Here is an 18161-nt window from a genome sequence, read left to right on the forward strand (position 1 = left end):
ATGAACAGATTTCTGTGGCTCAAGTGTCCACTGCCCTCTCAACGCCTACAAGTCATTACAAGGAATCTTTCTTCCAGAAACAAACATCTACAGAGCTAAATTGTGACAGAACATCAATTACATATTTGTCATGGCACAAGGCTGGTGCTAGAGACAAGCTGGGATGAGGCAAAGCAGAACAAGGGAAAAGCAATGAGATCATGAGCTTGTGGTGATTGCTGATCAGCAGTTGCATTTTTGTTGGCATTCTGAGATGGAAAACAGCAGAAATTGATTATTAGAAAGCATTTTTTGCAACATAAGTCCTGAAGCTGCTGTAAGTTAGTGGAGCTGGAGGGGCTTTTTTTCATACAACTTAAAAACATTTTGTCACATGTTAAAGAACTGAGCTGTACGAGTCATTACCACAGTAAAATATTTTATTTTCAGAAACAAAGCAAATTATTTTTAATCTTTCTTCTGTAATACTGATCAAACCTATTTACAATTAAAATATTTTACAAAAATATCTTTTTAACTTAAAAAAAATATAAAAAGAAGGCATAAAGATTAAGTCTACAAGAGTTAAATTCTATTCCCAGAAGATTTTGGAGAAATAGTCACAAACATAGATTCTGTGATCCATTACAGTTTTTACAATGAAACATCCCTGTTATTCTGTAGCAATATTTATTGCAAATATACAAAATTACAAAACATTAGAAATAATATCCTAATAAGGATGAAGAAGTAAAGTTCTGTAGAGCTTACTGGGAAGCAAAGGGAGATTTCTAGAACTCCAGTTACTAGAAAGTAAGTTGTTCTGTTATCACAGTGTCTGTGATGAAAATCCTGATTCTTTACCTGCACACTGACCGCCCTTGTTTCTGTATCAGGGGCATCATGAATCCTTTTCACTAGGAATGGCTGAACAATAACCCCACCAAAAATCCCTGTGGGCCACAAGTCAGAAGAGCTCAGTGACTGCTGAGTCAGAATGGTATTTGGCAATTAATACTGAAAATAACCTGTCAAGCTGTCTGCTGGCCAGCAGTGGTGAAGTTCACAGGCACAAGTTTGCAGGATTCCATTCAAGAAGGATACAGCACTAAAGCACTGTCACACATTTTAGAATGCCTGAACCATTGCTTTGACAACTGCAATTTCTAAATATTCCCTAATCTAGGAGTAGATGGCTGTAAAAGACATTTTGAAAAAACACCTCATGTATTTAATACCAAGAGAGTGACTACCACTACCTCTGAGTAGGCAGGATCCACTAATTAAATTTCATATTAGAACTGGTTCACTGTGGCTTGTTTCAGTAATGTAAGCATTCCTTCAAAAGTTTCTATTTCCCAATCATTGCTTTAAAGTGTTCAAGCTTATGCTCTTCAATGAAGTCTTCTACAATATGCAAAGCTCCAATTTTCACCAGCAGGAGAAGAACTTCTTTTGTTTCATCACTATTTAAGAATAAAAAAAAAATTAAAATATAGCAGCACTTTTATTAACCTGTCTAAACTATAATTTTTGTTTCCTGATCTTGGCTACTCTGATCATCAACAGCACACAATGTCAACCATCTCAAACTCTCACAGTAAACAAGGACTGCTCAAGTGCTCCTTCATGTTAGACTCCATCTTTTCTTTTAGGTATATATATATATATATATATATATATATACATACACATGACATGAGCATACTTTAAAGTGTCAAATATAAGGTGTTTAAGGAATTTTTAAAAATTTTAACACAAAGTATTTGGGGAAGCACTTGAATCTCAAGGACAGCCTGATCCATCACCTGTGGTTGTCCTTGTGTAGCACACGGGCACATTGCAGCAAGTGCTGGCTGAAGTTCAGTAATTCAGGGAGAGTTGATCCACCCTTGAGATCTTGGAACCATCTTTCTGGGAGGCATGCAACCACCTGTTAATACAGTATTTGGAAAAAGTTTAACAAGCATTTCAATACAACCAAGTCACATTATTTCTGACAGGAACCTTCTGGCAGGTTCAGTCATTGTTAGCATGTTTTTTCCTTTAAACCAACATTGATTATCTCTCTAAGTAGTTATGCTTAAGAACCTACAGACAATATTTGCTCTAAAATGGTCTTATGCAGCAAGGTTGTTAAAAGAAAAAAAATAAAATAATATTTTATATGTTTACATTTTCTTTGTTTTTAAATATTCCATCTTCAGTTGGAATTCAGTTTTGACCCCTCTTCATGAAAAACAAAAGGCTTTGAGCATACACCCTCCTGGAACGAACATTATCTTTTACCTTATTACACTTTTTGATGGTATCTGGCCCTAGAGGTGTGTTCAGGATGTTCAGCAGAAGGTAACGATTCAGCAGCTTGCTCAGGCCCAAATCACGGACCTTGTCTTCCTGGACAATCCCATCCCAAAGAACAACGTTGGAGAGCAGCTGCAGTAATGCAGAAACAAAGAATCTGTAGAGCTGCTGGCTCTAAGTGTGCCAAAACTCTTATAAGTTTCATAAAAGAAAAACATAGAAAGGTAATACGTGCATCCAGTACAAATCCTCAAACTCTAGAATTTACACTCTTCAAACTTCTGGTCAGTTCGCCACTAATAAACTGCATAGAGTACATAACCTAATTAATTTTACAAGTGCATCTATCTGTATGTCTATACATGACCTCCCAAGGGTGGGAAGAAACTTTTACCCTTCTAGGGGGTTTAACAATTTGCTAAGTACAGAAGGCAACTAAGCAAACTGTCAGAGAAGCAAAGAGAGAAGTGAAAAAGTTACATCAGCTGCTCAGGACAAGACGACACACAGACTGTCCCTCATGACATGATGATGCTACAGTTTGTGGCATCACAAAGGTTTTTTTGTAGTTCATCAGTATTATTAGGCACTGAGGGTTTTTTCTGTTGCCTCTATCACTATAAATCCTTACAACTGTCATTTTTGAGTCTGGTGTAAGGCTGTGTTTGTGAAGGTAAAACACCTTGAGGTTAAGCTACCTGAAAATTAACCTGCTCTGAGCCAAGGAGGAGGACAAGCAACATGAATAGCAGGAAAACTGAAATATGGTCTGGGATGTTAATGTTTCCAGTGAAATGAATTTGAGAGAGGACAAACAAAACAAATCCAGCCCTATTTTATCTACCTTAACAGCTGACCAAAACCGTCTCTCTTGAAATTTTGAACGTAGTGATGACTTGTCTTCCACAGTGCTGGTCATGGGAAGAAAAATAAAAAGTTAAAATAAAGATTATTTTTTGCTGGATTTAAAGGAAGATAAACAGATATCTGATCTCTCAGACATGGATGTCTACAGTATTTCATCTACATCTGCAGGGGACAAAGATAGAGGAACCAAAAAAAAATCCAAACTGAAGACAGCCAGAGGGTTAGCTTACCTTTTAGGATACAGAGGAATAAAGACATCTTCCTCTACAGATTTCTTCATTCTTAGGACAACCGTGTTCATCAAATCCTATTAAAAAAGAATTATTAATGTGTCCTCAGAAGAAAGCCTTCATATTCCATTTGTAACAAGCTCAAAGGTTATTTAGTTCATCCAGAGGTCTGATATCTTAGAGATAAGTGCAGCTGCCATTTGTATATAACACACATTGAGACCTTGAATAAAAAATAGAAACAGCAGACAAATCACAGCTGTAATTATCCATAGGCTTAGCCTAGAGGGTTTTCCCTAAGCTATATCCCTAGGTGAGGCCTGTTTTTGCACATTAATCTGCAAGGCAGCAAGAAAACTGTACAGATCAAAACCAAAGCAAGTTATACACATGGATCACCATTAAAAGATGTTAAATTCTATGTAAAGAAAAATCACCATAGCTAGGATAGCATGCATTTTTGAGCAACATGTTTTCAGGTGCCATAGATTGCCACCTAGCTTTTTTTTTAAGCCTATTTATTTAAGTTCTTGCTAAGATCAGTTGTATCACTTGACTTTAGGCCATGGTTTCAAAACAGCAAACTTTGGAAGGCATAAACATTTTCTTTAAAATATTTCTTTTCATACTCAGGGCCCAAACATCCATCCCGTTTCAGCACTTAATCCATCCCATTTTCACTAGATAAACTTCCTGATTTAACATCAGAATAAATCCAGAATCAGGCTAAGAAAGGCTTCCTAGAGAGACTGTGTATAAAAAAGTAATTATTAAAGGATTGCTAGGATTACATAGTAGTTTTCCTCCTCACCAAGTAACCAACCTTAGGGGATTCTCAAGTTTTAAAATTCTAGGCCTACTTTATAAATAAAAGCTTAAGGGATGCACCACTGAAGCAATACTAGCCTATAAAGCTCAAATTTGAAAAGATAATTAAATGCAAATCATTGTTATTGCAGTGAGGGAAGATTAGACCTACAAACAGATTCTGAATAGATACAGGCAGAATTTTTCTACTGACAGCAGCTGATTTCTGCCTCATCATCTTCAACAAGGAGAGCATCAGAGAGCTGGAAGTTTAACTGTTAAATCATCTAAGTGGCAAAACAAAAAAGAAATCAGAACCAAACAGCTTCGGGAGAATGTTCTCAGTGCCCACAGGAGCACACATAGAAGTACACAGTGGGTGAAGTTCCCCTTTCTCGGTACCACAGCTTTTACCTCTCTTGCTCGGCTGGACTCGTTTTTGGCAAGGATTTGTTTTCCAAAGATGTTATTGCAAAGCTGTACAAGGTTCTTTGTCTGTGAAGTAGATAAAGGATCCCACACGCTCTTCACAAATGCTGAAAAAAACCAGAAATTTATTTCATTCATAATATGCAAGTTACTTATCTGCCCCAGTTTCAAGCCATTACAATGTAACAGAAGTAAACATATAAAAAGCTCAGCCTCCCACAATAATTTTGAAGAGGCCACCTCAGCCCCACTCTGTGGAACTACACAATCGTTACATCTTAGAGCACTGTGATATCACCAACGTTATTTGATATTATCATTTTTATTTAAGGTTTGATTGTGTAGCTGCAGTGAATGATTTCAATACAATCTTATCATACCTGTAATTTTGGGAAGAACAGTTTTTTCAATCACTCTAGGCAAAACTTCTTTATCATGATCATCATCTCTTTTTGATTCAGATACATTTTCTGCATCGCTGAATTCTTCTATGGCTCTGAACCAGGGCATCTCTTCCAACTCTGTAAAATTCTGCTGAAAGATGAATCCTGTTAGTCGTTCAGCTGTCAGCATTAACAGAAAAGCTCAATCCAGCAGCACCCAAATTCCCACTTAATTTCAGCTTCACCCTCATCACTGAATGGGCCAAAAGAGCAAAACTAGTTTTAAAGCTACAATTTAATGGGTGGGATTCTTCAAGTGTCTTCAAAGAACCCAGGAGAACTGTTTTTACAGGAGGTGTAAAAGGGGCTGGAGGTAAAAGGAAAGGGGAAAGTTAAGAATATTCCACAATATGCTTCAGTTTTTGAGACAACACAGTAGGTTTCTTAATTTCTAATTCACTGTGCTAGGTATAGGAAAAAAAAATCATTCTTCATATTAATACATCATACACACACAGATACAATTTTTAACAAAAATGTTAGCTGATGCACCCACCTCAAGAGGATTCCAACTTATTAAATGAGCTCTGATCAATGGGTTTAATAACTTAGGCAGGCAGAAACTGATGTAAGCATCACAGTAAGAGTCAGGAAACTTCTCTTTCCATTCCTGGAATTTCAACAGGATTTTTCTGATGTCACAAAAATCTGCATGTACATCTTCAAAGATTTTCCTACTATCCTCTAAAACGTTATCTATGGATAATATTCATTGGGAATAAAAAGAAACAATCACAGAACTTATTGAGGCATAAGCTGAAGAGTTTATGCATCTATAGGACATAAGAGATATTTTTATGAGAATTGCATTTGTTATTTATCTTTGACACACCTGACATTGAAATGGTTTAAAAGCAGCTCCCACAAGAACCCAGTTGTAGAGAAAAATAGTGTCAGAATACCAAGGAAAGGTAAGTTTGCTCATGACCTTGTTCACAGATTTATATAACCACTGTATTTCAAACTTTGTTACAGAATGATAAAATTTCAGGCATGAAAATCCTTCTGCCGTTATGTTAAGAAAAGTTATTATACCTTTCTCTCCTCTTCATCCATTCACTGAAGATAATTAAAACACTGTAAGCAACCTTTAATTCACATTCCAGCTTCAGGAAATAAATTGACTGTACAAAACATGTTGCAGCACTGCACTGAGTACTGCCAGATCAGCTCTGGCAGAATCTGACAGAGCTAACCTCTAGTTTAAAAAGCCATGTAGAGTGCTGCCACCACATAACTGACACCACAAGAAATCTACAACCATTCATTCACTCCTCCCAAGTCATTAGTCAGAACTGCCTGGGTGCATTTTTTTCTACAGTGTGCAAATAAAAACATGGAACTCAAATGAAGTATTCCTCTACTTTTCCTTAAAAAATTCATTAAAGAAATACCAAAAAGAGATCTTGTTCTAGGAAACCACATAAAGACTATCACCAACCTTTGCTCTTCTGGAACTCGTCTAGCTCTGTGGGAGTCAGCTCCTCATCACTGGACAAGCCCTCGTGGTGATCTCCTTCTCCTGAATGCTCCCTCACCTGCCGCCTGCAAGCCCTGCATTTGGGAATGAACCCAGATGAGTTATCTCTCCTGTGTCTGCAGGAGACAGCTTAAAGAAATAATCCAACTTCAAAAAATGTACTTAAAACAAGTCATGAGAACAACAGCCTGAGGAGAAGCAATGCCGGAGCAACAGTGACTACAGAACCAAAAGGGCTCCTAAACTGTGGAAAGAGGAGGAGATTTGGGAACTGACATCCAAGAGCTTAGAGCAACATCTCTGACCTCCCCCATGAGCCATGCAATAACCTTCCCTACACTTCATCACCACTGATGAGGCTAACAACTCATCCCACCGGAGCATCTGGTGTTGAACTGGATCCTATCCTGTCTGACAGTTTGGGTGTGTATTTACTGAGCTCTCAGACTGTCTGCCAGTCCCGGATCACTTGTTCAACAACCCACAGGAAAAAGATGATAGCACCCACGTGCCAGTGGTGTTCCAAAAACTATTGTCATGGCATCAAGAGAAACAGGCTGCAAAATCAATGGCTCGAATTTCTACCACAGGAAAATGATAAATAATATGGAAGTAATATTGCATAAATACTTTTAAACAGTTATACTTATCAATTAGCATTAAAAGTTAACTACTTTGAGAGGAAGTTATTCTTATTACACCACCTTTCCTCCAGTAAAATTTCAAGGTACTTGCTGCTTCAAAGTATAGTTATGACTTGAGGTACCAACTATAAAACTTTCAAAGCTCCCAATAATATTTTTTAAAAAATGGTACCAATCTCTGAACACTGTAACATCAAAAATGTAGCATCTGTCTGACCTACACTGATAGTAGACCTGGGGCTAGAGATTGATTTGCTTCACTCACCATCACCTCTCCAGCAGAAACAATTCTGCCCAATTTTGCTATTTATACAGTAGATAAAAATACATTTCTGTAAAAATTAATAATATTATTAATTAAAATAGGAAGAAAAAAGCTCCCCTCATAATTTTGTCTCACTTAACACTTTTTAGTTTAAAATATCCACCTCTATTAACATTCAGGTTCAAATCAATATGAAGAGGATGACATTATAGCATAATGGCTTCCATGTACTTCAAGTTCTGGAAAGCAAATACTGAAGTATTTTTAGTGTAATCTCATTTAGTAACCCTACAGGTTTACATTCATGACTGCAGGAATGACAGAAGTCAGTGCACAGCACATTTATCAGAGTTAAGTGCACCTCTGTGTAAGAGTTACCTTCGATGCTCACACATTTCCAGAACTTGTGTCTTCTCACCACCTTCCAATTTGCTTTTCACTGGTTTGTCATTCCCACCTGTAAGACAGAAACAGCCAAAAATAAAGTGGTACATTTTTAAAGTTCCTGTTTTATTTTCAAACAGGAAACAAAGAATCTCCTTCTATTGTTTTATTGGTTTTTTTTTAATTTGGAAAATAGACAACAAAAGAACAAATCTAATCAAAACTCTAACAGTGTCCAGAGTAAATCAGAGTGAATTCTTTGTAGCCTTAATAACTGGCTGATGTGCAAAACATGTCAAAGAGAAAGGGTGTACTACTACTGAAGTACTATCATGTAAGAAAAAACAGCCTTTCCACTATATTAAATATAATTAGGAACATAAAAAACAATTCTATGTGCTGCTAAACATGTAAGTGCAGTCTCAGTTGTAATGAGCTGGAGGTAAAATCATTTCAATAGCAATTCTTATTATGGCATTACCCTTCTCTCTTTACACCTGTTGTCAGTCTGCCACCCCATTTTACAAAGCCATCCAGGCTGCTACTTTCTCTCATCAGCAGTTTATCCCCTCAAGTGAGAAGACTGAACCCATATGATTTAGTATTTACCAGGATCCAGTGCATCTGCCCTCCATCTGTTCCCAGCAGCTCCAAGCAGATTGCTCTCAGCTTTGCCTGAACAGTTTTAAAGGGTTTTGGAGGTCTGGTTTGTTTGGGTTTTTTAAATAGCAGCAGCTAAAGATTCACACAGCATATAAACAATACCTTAGTGAGGAAAGAAAATATGAGCTGAGAAAACTGTACTAATTTTTCCTACAGTGATTGAAACACAGTTTTCTTTTAGATAAAACCCTTACACAGAGTAGCATCTCTCTTTATATTCTGCGACATTGGTGTCACCTCCTGGTTTGAAATCCCCAATTTGGGCACACACATAGCCTTACAGACACCCTCAGGTAAAAGTGATGCTGCGAATTACACACTCAGCTTTTTCAGACATTCACAGAATTCAGTAATAAGCAAGCTTTCTCCAACTGGAAACCTACTGGAAAGCTGACTCCCATTTTTCTTTTTAAATATCGATGGGAAATTGAACAATTAAAAATTGACAAGGTACTTGGTCACCTTATATTTAGAGAAATTAAGCCAGAGAAAAAGTGTCATGGGCATTACTGAGGTTAGAATTTCAAATGAGGTACAATATAACACATCTACTGACAATGGGAAGGGGAAAGGGGATCAAAGGTGAAAATTAAAATCATAACCAAAAAATGAACTGTATTTCTGCTCAAAGACAGAAGTTATTCTCTCAGTGAAAATCTGAACTTTGTACTAACTTGTCAGATGCTGAATATAAGCAGATTCATTTTTCAGCTCCTCCTGCCTTCGCTTCGATACTCTCACAGCTCGTTGCTGCAGAAGGGCATGCACAGCCCATTCCAGCTCATTAATGTCCTTCAGCTGCAACACAGCAAACACCAACCAGGCTTTCAATTGGTTAAATATCACAAGAATGAACAAAAACCAACATCCATGGGTTTTTTGTATGGCTGTGAAATTAGAACAGAAGTATCATAGATTGACAAGTAAGTTCCTGGTCATGGGAATTTTTAGGCTGAAAACACAAACTATGCGCCAGTTACACATAAAGGACTAAGACTTTATACAAAAGAGTTCACCAGGACACCACTGGTGTCCCTTGTTTTACTGCAGTTTACTTTTAAGGCACTAACCACTGAAGAAAATGTATTCACTAACATGTCTTCTGTTTAAAGTTACCTGAAGAAATTCACAACTGCGAAGTGACACAAAATTAAATTAAAATTAAATTTGAGTCTCATAGAACTGATTTTTAACTGGGTGGTATCTCTCATTTTTCACTGACAGAATACATCTTTATCATCTTTAAAAAAAAAAAAAGAGGAAAATATACATACTTTTTCATTCAAACAGTTTATCAAGTTTTCTACATATGTTTTCATGGTCCTGTAGAATTTGTAATTCAAAGCTGCATCTGAAGACTTCTCCAGCTCCTGGACAGACATCTTTGAGCTCTCAATATCCTCCATATATTTTTCATACTCTCTCTGGTGAGCACAGTGCACATCCTGTAAGGATGTTATCCTAAAAGAGAGAAACCCAGACAATCAGAACTATTGCCATCTTAACAGCTGATGCACTCCAAAACATTTCTCCCATTATAATCACATACAAAATCTTTGCCTGTGCCAATAACAGCACTTGCATTTGACCTGAGCAGCACTGAAAGATTTACCCATGCCAACATTTACAGGGTAGGAACAACCATCATGCTTTGTGACCCAAATGTCATTTATATGGTGCTGGTTTGGAAAACACCACAGGTATTTTACCTGGACTCTTCAATACACCACACTTCCCAAAACCACAAAAGCCAAAATTCCGTGGTATCACATTATTAAATAGATTCTACCCAATGTAATCTGGTAAAAACTACAGCTCACATCAACATGTCCATACCAGTTAATAAAATGCTGCATGGACAGAAGTACCTGGAGTATTCACAATGTGCTCACTATTAAACACAAACCAACTGACAACTCTTACTGCTGAGGGATAAACACCAAGAACTTCTGTCTACAGCTGCCTCAGACATGTAGCACACAAACATTTACATATATTACAACTCTGCTTTCTCTCTTTTTTACCCCTTCCCTCCTTATATATCCCAAGTGTTTGCTCAGTTTGAGCAGTCTGTAACAGAATCAAGGCACAGACCACAACTTATTTTACCTCCCTGAACTAAACAGTTCATAAAGAAAATAGATTAACTAAGCTATTGTGTTCTACTGTGCTACCAATTAAAAAGAAAAAAATATTAATTTATTTCAACACTTAATATGTTAAAAACATCTACAAACAAAACAGGTTTGTACCTACACCAAACATGCTCCCTCTCCCCTTCCTGCTGTTTCCCAGACAAATTTCCCACTCTTGACAGCTGTATTCTTATGCTTTCTTATTTGATTCTGTACATAATTCTATACATCAATTCCCTTCAGGTGATTAAAGCTAAGAAAGCACACAATTCCACAAAAATATTTAGCCCAACTTAGTTTCACTTCTCTAAACAAATGCAGCAATGATGGTCTGTACAAAGCAAAGATTACACAGAGCTTGGTGCAAGCTCACAGCACAATTTATGTTTCACTTGTATTAAGTTACTTGTCTAAACTTATCTGAACAGCTGCTTCCCAGTGCTGGGAGGGATGATAGGGGCTGGCTTACCTTGGGATGCCTGACCCCAGCTGTCCTTCCCACACACCCTCCAGGAGGTTCCCATGCCCACTTCAGCTGCCCACACAGCAGCTGAGCTGCTCAAGAGAAGTCACAGCCTGGCACACAACTAAAGAAGATCCAGGCACGTTCTGAACAGGCTGTAGAGAACTTGGGCTGCTTTAGGAAATCCTGGGCTATTTTTGCAGCTGGTATAAGAACTACCATAGGAGAACTGGGAGTGCCAGCTCCACCTGCCCCCAGTGAAGTTCTACTTGCTGGGAAAACAGGCCAAGGCTTCTGTCAAGAACCACCAGTAACCATAAAAAGCTGCTGCCAAATAAAAGAATTTACTTTCTAATGTTCAAGTTGACAGAAACACTCTTGGAAAGTCCAAATGCTTCTCTGAAACAAAGTATTGCCACATAAAGTAAAAAATTTGTAGTACTCCATTAGATATCATTACACTTGGTAACAACCCAAACAAAGCTCAATGCTCTGGAAAAAAAAGAGTAAGACTTTAAAGCTGTTGCCTCATTCTGTGACAAAAACTCAGACAACTAGTAAGTTAAGGAGTTACCTTTCAGTCAGTCTCTTCTTCACAATTTCCAAATTCACAGGTGGTAGAGAAACAGAGGTATCAAACTTGGGTTTGGTTGGCTGATATTTATGCACAGAGGCATCATCACAAATTTCCTACAAAAATTAAGTGTCAATTTTTAATACACCATTTACACAATTTCTCCCTTTGCAACTCTACAGATCATCACGACATACCATTTGAATACTAGACATCTAATACAAAGACATATATTTCAATCACAAAAAAATCTAGACAAACCCCAATCAATTCAAGCATTAAATCCATAACTAACAAGGTCTACAGCTATAAATTGCTGCTGTATCCTGAAGAGTAGAATTAACTTTTCCATAAGCAAGTGGAGCATGAGGACCTAAGAACATACTGGATTTGAACATAGAATGTTAGTCTCAATAGAATGTAACTTTCTCTTATTCCTCTACTCCCCAAATTGGAAAAATTTCTACAACTGTCAATTCTGACTTCAATAAAGAACTGGTTATTCAGATACTCCTATGTCTGATCCAGTGTAAGTGATCCAAGCCAGAACCAAAACTTCCAGCATATCAGAATATAGTTAGTTTTTGCCAATTACTTACTGAGAAAAAGACAGCATTCTCCATAACTGTGAAGAGAGCTCTCAGATTGCCACTCAACAGAAATTTAGCAGAATAAAAAATTAATTTTTGCTGTGCAACATTTGTATCATTTGCATATTCTTGCTTTCAAGATCTCTTGCACAGCAGCAAAAAAATCAGAGTTCAGAATTTTCTTCTCTGCTTCTTGTGACCTCTTATCACAACAGGTATCTGCCTCTAGGGCTGACACCACCACACTGATTCTCAACAGCCAGACAGGGGTTACAGATTTTCATTGTCATCTTCCCATATTTCTAATCATCTTTCCCTGAAGAATCGGGAAATAACTTCCTAAGATCCTCCCTAACAAGAGGGCAGAACAAAGATACAACAGTATTCCAGACAATCTCTCTTGCCTATAAGCAAAAAGCAACTTCCAATGGTTAGGAAAGCATGTGTGTCACCTGAGAGAGTTTAACAGCTTTCTTTATTTGCTGCTCTTCCCACTTGGCTTCATCATCACTTGATGCATCACCCAGAGACACTGGAAGGCAAAACAACTGTTATTAGATCCAACTACAGCCTTTATTTTTCCCCCTCCATCTAAAGCAACAATGGGTCTCCCAGCCAACACTGAGAAGTGATACACACAAAAACCAGCAGATGAAAAACCTGCAGATGGAAGACTGCAAAACTGAAAGGCAAGGAAGGCTTGGAAAAGGGTACTGGGATTTTTAGGATTCACAGTAACATTAATTCCCCAACTGTTTCTCAGAGAACTACTACTGCAGTAGGAGGCACACAAACATCTTGTTTTTATTTCTCAAAACAAAGTTTACATGCATAATACATGTAAACAAGAGTGTAAGTATAGACCAAGATATGACACCCAACAAACCCTTGAGCATTCCAGAACATACACTCAACAACAGATACAAAAACTTCTCATTAGCATTAATCTGAATGGCAGATTCTGCTCATAGATATGCATACCATATATCCCTTATCCAAATACTTAAGTAAACCTGTGCCTCATAAACAACACTATAAGCAGCTCTAAGGGAATAAAAACAATGAAAAAGCCAATTATGTTTTGCATGCAGTGGGTTTGTTTACTTCTGAAGGGCTAGAATGAGGGTTTGTTTGTTTGTTTTTCATTTTTCAAATTTATAATGTCAGTGCAGGAAGAGCACTTAGAAGGCCAGGCCAGAAGCAGGAGGCAGGACTTGGAGTAACTTTATTCACAGTAAATGTGCCTCTTACAAGGCCATTTTTTTGCAGTCAGCAAGGCAAAAAATAATTTTGTAAATGGTTCTCAAAGTATCCTGCACCAGTGAGATCTAAACCAGGTTTATGGCCCATATAAATAAACCTCAAGTACCAACTGCACAGCCTTTTTCCAAGAGCCCTGAGGAGCAAAGCCTCACTCCTACTGGACAAGTCCCACATGGCTCCAGAGACTAAAACAAAGCCTCTGGGAGAAACAGCCCAAACTCACCCATGTCTTCAGTCATCCTCTGCCTAAGAGTTCTCATTTTAGGAGCAAAATCAAGATTCTTTGTTTCAGACTCATCTTCACTCTCCAAATCACTGCTTCCTCTTCTCTGAGGGACCTGAGCACTGTTTGAAACATCCAGGGCAAGATAATCAGCCTCTGTCCTGGCTAAGTGACGCTTCCTCCGAGCAGCCTCAACCCGAGCTGCACTGTGGATATTGCCTGCATCAAAGAGAGAGAAAATCTAAGAAAAGACTAAAAGCAACACTCTGTATCTAATGCCAATCATCACAACTGTTCAGCACCACTGTACAACCCTGGATACACAACACAAGATGGTTTTCTACAATGGCTGCCATGTAGAATATAAGGAGATGAAAAAGTGGCTCTCAACCTCAAAGTAAGGTTTTATTTTCACCTCATGAAGGGAATTGTGCATCACTAAAGAGGAATTTTCAGCTGCCTTTCTTCTATAACCAGGGCTTATAATTTCTGCTCCATTCCCAAAACCAGTATAGAAAGACAACAAATGTTTGCAACTAAAAATGTGGGGGAACCACTATTCTTCTAGAAGGGTAGCCCTGACTCAGGATAAACAGATGCCCATAGCTTAGGTGGTTTAAGCTTAGTGGAACTCATCTCACCTAACTTGTCATGTCCTTCAAACACAAAATGTTTTCTTGGAAAAAAAGAAATAGTTTTCTTGGAAATAAATAAATATTATTTATTTAAAAAATAAAATAGTTTTCTTGGAAAAAAAAAAAAAAAAGCTAGGGAACTAACCTGGTGATAAATCCTTCTCCCTCTGTGGAGAGCTGGATTCATTTTCAGAATCTGAGCTGTTGTAATCCTCATTCAGTGAAGAATAAGTTTCATCCTCATTGTCCTCATCCTCTTCATGAATATCTTTGGTGTTGCCAGCTCCAGGCTCCAACTGACAGATTTCTTCATTACAGGGGAAAAAAGTACGATCCATTATTTCAGTTTCAGCTGCTGGAATATGATGTGCCATAACTGGTCACCAGAAATTATTTACACCTTGCTGCAAAGACTGGTGACTTGTCTATCTCCACCTGTTCTCATCAAAACATGTCAAATTTTAACATTCCAAGAGAGTCACTTACAAGCCAATTCTTGTATTGAATAAAAGCATCTTTGATGATGCTTCCCACAGAAAGACTCCAAGACCTTCTGAGACACAGAGTGCATTTACATGCACAAAAGCAATGAGATCAGCTCTCAGATAACAACTAATTAATATTTTGATTGCTCACAGTGTATTTGGATTCTTGACTTGAAAAACTGCATTTAGAAAGCAGTCTTAGTTAAACTATAAACATTTATATCTATCTTGTCTCCAGTTATTATCAAGTGCTTTAAAAATATTGATTTCTCTTCATCTGCCACTACACTTTCAGTAAATCAGAACAACAGAATGTACCACCTTTTATAAGAATATGGTATGCTTTTATAAGTTATTAAGAAAATTTACTATCTCAGCTGAATCACAACCTCAAAGGGAATTATTGGCCAATCTCAATCTAATTTACTTTTATCTAACATTAGCAAATATGGTATACCTGTGAATTGACAGAGGTGTCAAAAGGGGAATACATAAAGAGAACTTTTAGATGCACTTGTTTCTAAAACACACAAACTCCAAATATTCAAACAAGAGAGTTACCACAGAATGGTTTGGGTTGGAAGGCACCTTAAAGATCATCTAGTTCCAATTCACCTGCCATGGGCAGGGGCAGCTTCCACTAGACCAGATGCTCACAGCCCCATCCAACCTGGCCTGGAACACTTCCAGGCACGGGGAGCCCAGCCTCTCTGGGCAACTGACTGTATTTCAATGGAACTAGGGAAACTACCAGAATAATCTAGGCTATTGACTGAATTCAATGAAAACATTTAAATACCGTAAGAGCACACAATTTAATACTGTTTGTATTAACTTGCATCAGACAAAATGCTACTAAGCTCACATTTTCCCTCAATGCCAATACGCAGATCAAACTGCAATCTGACAGCAAAAGCAGTGAATACCTAGCCCATAGTTTGAAATATACGATACTGAGGTATAAACTTATCAAAACTTTGTTAACTTTGATGTTCATGGTTCTGCGTAATCAGGTTTTCTCAAGAGCAACCTCCAGGTCCTGATAAACTTTTACCAAGGTCAAACTGAAAATAATTTCAGCACAAATGCATCATAATTATAAACCTGTAAACTAACATTGTAAGTATAATTCTGGGTTCAATTAACAAGCAAAAACATCTAACAGCACTATTTTTACATCACTCTTCATGTATTTCAAAAAATATTTAACTAAAAAAGTACTTACTTTTGCTTTCTTCAGCTTCTGTCTGTGCAGGCAGTAAGCTTTCCTTCTTTTTAATTCTAAAGGTTACTTCATTGAAGGATGGCTTTTTAACTTTAAAAAACTCTTCACCTACCAGATAAAACAAAGTGATTCTGAGTAACATTCATGAAGCCAACAATATACACACACATATATGTATGTACTGCATACAAAAGTGCATGTAAACTCTACATGTGCACAGCATAACTTCTGAATCACAGAATCAATTAGGTTGGTAAGGACCTCTGAGATCAAATCCAACCTGTGACCAAACACCAGCATGTCAACAAGGCCATGGCACTAAGGACTATCTATGTCCAGTCTTTCAGTTCTGGCTGGATCAATTCTAAATATTACAGTGGCTTAATCACTCATGATCTATCACCTCTTAGGTGAAAGCTGCAGCTCAGCCTCCTCTACACAGCAACACTGCTCTGCTGAAATGCAGGGTCTCTCTGCAGCTTGTCCCCAGCAAGGTTGATGTCTTCTCATCAACCACAACAGTAACAGCCCAGAAGTGTCAGTTAAACATTCAAGTTTCATTTATTTAAGATTGTTCATCATAAGCTTGTTCAGTCATGGAAGCACACAGTACTTGTTCTCTCTGGTTTTCTCCAGTTCTAAGATTTCAGGTGTTTTCAGCCGAAAGAACATGGATGTAAGTAATTGCCAAAATAGTTTTAACAGAATCATACAATTGTCAGGGTTGAAAGGGACCTCTGGAGATCTCCTTGGCCAACCCCTCTGCCAGGGCAGGGTCACCTGAAACAGATGAGACAGGAATGTGTCCCGGTGGGCTTGGAATGCCTGCAGAGGGGGAGACTGCACGCCCTCCCTCGGCAGCTGTTCCAGTGCTCTGCCACCCGTGATCTAAAAACTTCTTCCTCGTGTTGAGGTGGAACTTACTGTGTTTTAGTTTGTGGCCACTGCTCTTCATCCTATTGCCGGGCATCACCGAACATAGTCCGGCACCATTCTCTCGCACCCGCGTTCGAGATGTTTAGATGGACTGATGAGCCCAGCTCTCTGTCTTCTCCAGACAAACCAGGCCCAGCCCAGGTTTTAGTCCGGGTTTACCGTGCAAACCCTCCCGAGAGCCCTTCCCCTGACAGAGCACTGCTGGCTGTGTTTACAGCGAGAGCCAGGAGGGGCTCACTGAGGCGGCAGCCCTGGGCAGAGCCCCTCCGCTCCCGGAGCCCCGGGCCGTGCCCTGCGGCTCATACACACTCGATCCCTCCTCACCTTCCCGCTCCTCCTCCCCGCCGAAGCTCAGCAGCTCCTTCCCGGCCCGGCCCGGCCCCGCTGCGGCCCCGGCTTGGCGCTGCCCCGGGCCCGGGCCCGCCCCGGCTCTGCGCGCCCGCCCGCGGGGGCTGCGAGCCGGCTCCTCCGCGGGCAGCGCCCGCTCCCCACCGGGACCGCCCTCGGCCTCCGAGGGCTCCGCTTCCCGCTCCGAGGGCGAGCTGGCGCCCGAGTCCGGGGACGGGGCTGCGGCCGGCTCCGGCTGTGGCTCCGCCTGTGGCTCCGGCTCGCTCTCGCTGCTGCCGCTGGAGGCTGCGCGCCGCCGGCCGCGGAAGTTGCGCGGGGGACGGCGGAACATCGCTGCCGGGGATCGCTGCCGGGAATCGCTACCGGGACCGCTGCGATCCCAACGTGGGGCCCGGCGCGCACGCGCGGTGACCCCGGCGCGCCCCGCCCGCGGCTGGGCGGGAGCTTGGGAGGGACGGAGGGGCAGAAGGGAAAGGTGTAAAAAAATGTACAAGGCGTTTTTTGGTGATTCATTGATGCCTAAAAATGTAACTTGTTGGACAAACCGTGAGCCCCTCAGTGCCGGGGCTGCCGTGCTGGGTGGGTACTCCCCCTCCTCCGCAGTACCATCGAAAGCTTGTGGAGTTGTGGTATTACAAAATATAATTTATAAATAACATATGATAATATATTATTTCAATACGCAAAAGTTATTTGGCGATAATTATTAATTAATATTTATAGACTTTTGTGATTGCTATGTATTACGTAAATGAATAGTAAATTGAACTGTAATTGCTAATGCCTAAC

General features: G+C 39.4%; 1 protein-coding gene across 2 annotated transcripts; it reads right to left on the reverse strand.

Moving 5' to 3' along the window:
• Positions 1 to 405: 405 nt before the first annotated feature.
• Positions 406 to 17792, reverse strand: GCFC2 (GC-rich sequence DNA-binding factor 2). Of its 2 annotated transcripts, none has more exons than XM_005485137.4 (18): positions 17349 to 17792; positions 16089 to 16196; positions 14524 to 14685; positions 13744 to 13962; positions 12710 to 12789; positions 11668 to 11783; positions 9770 to 9956; positions 9170 to 9293; positions 7827 to 7905; positions 6501 to 6613; positions 5556 to 5755; positions 4997 to 5147; positions 4602 to 4723; positions 3381 to 3457; positions 3128 to 3194; positions 2269 to 2415; positions 1788 to 1912; positions 406 to 1445 (listed from the first exon to the last, which is right to left on the reverse strand). In XM_005485137.4, exons 1-18 carry the CDS (start codon positions 17701 to 17703, stop codon positions 1331 to 1333), a joined length of 2547 nt encoding a protein of 848 aa, XP_005485194.2. In that variant the 5' UTR covers positions 17704 to 17792; the 3' UTR covers positions 406 to 1330. The 2 variants fall into 2 exon arrangements, with proteins under 2 accessions (XP_005485194.2, XP_074394116.1); XM_074538015.1 differs by having other exon boundaries at positions 4997 to 5150.
• Between the last annotated feature and the right edge of the window lie 369 nt (positions 17793 to 18161).

Source organism: Zonotrichia albicollis, chromosome 3, assembly GCF_047830755.1.
Source record: "Zonotrichia albicollis isolate bZonAlb1 chromosome 3, bZonAlb1.hap1, whole genome shotgun sequence".
Taxonomy (NCBI): Eukaryota; Metazoa; Chordata; class Aves; order Passeriformes; family Passerellidae; genus Zonotrichia; species Zonotrichia albicollis.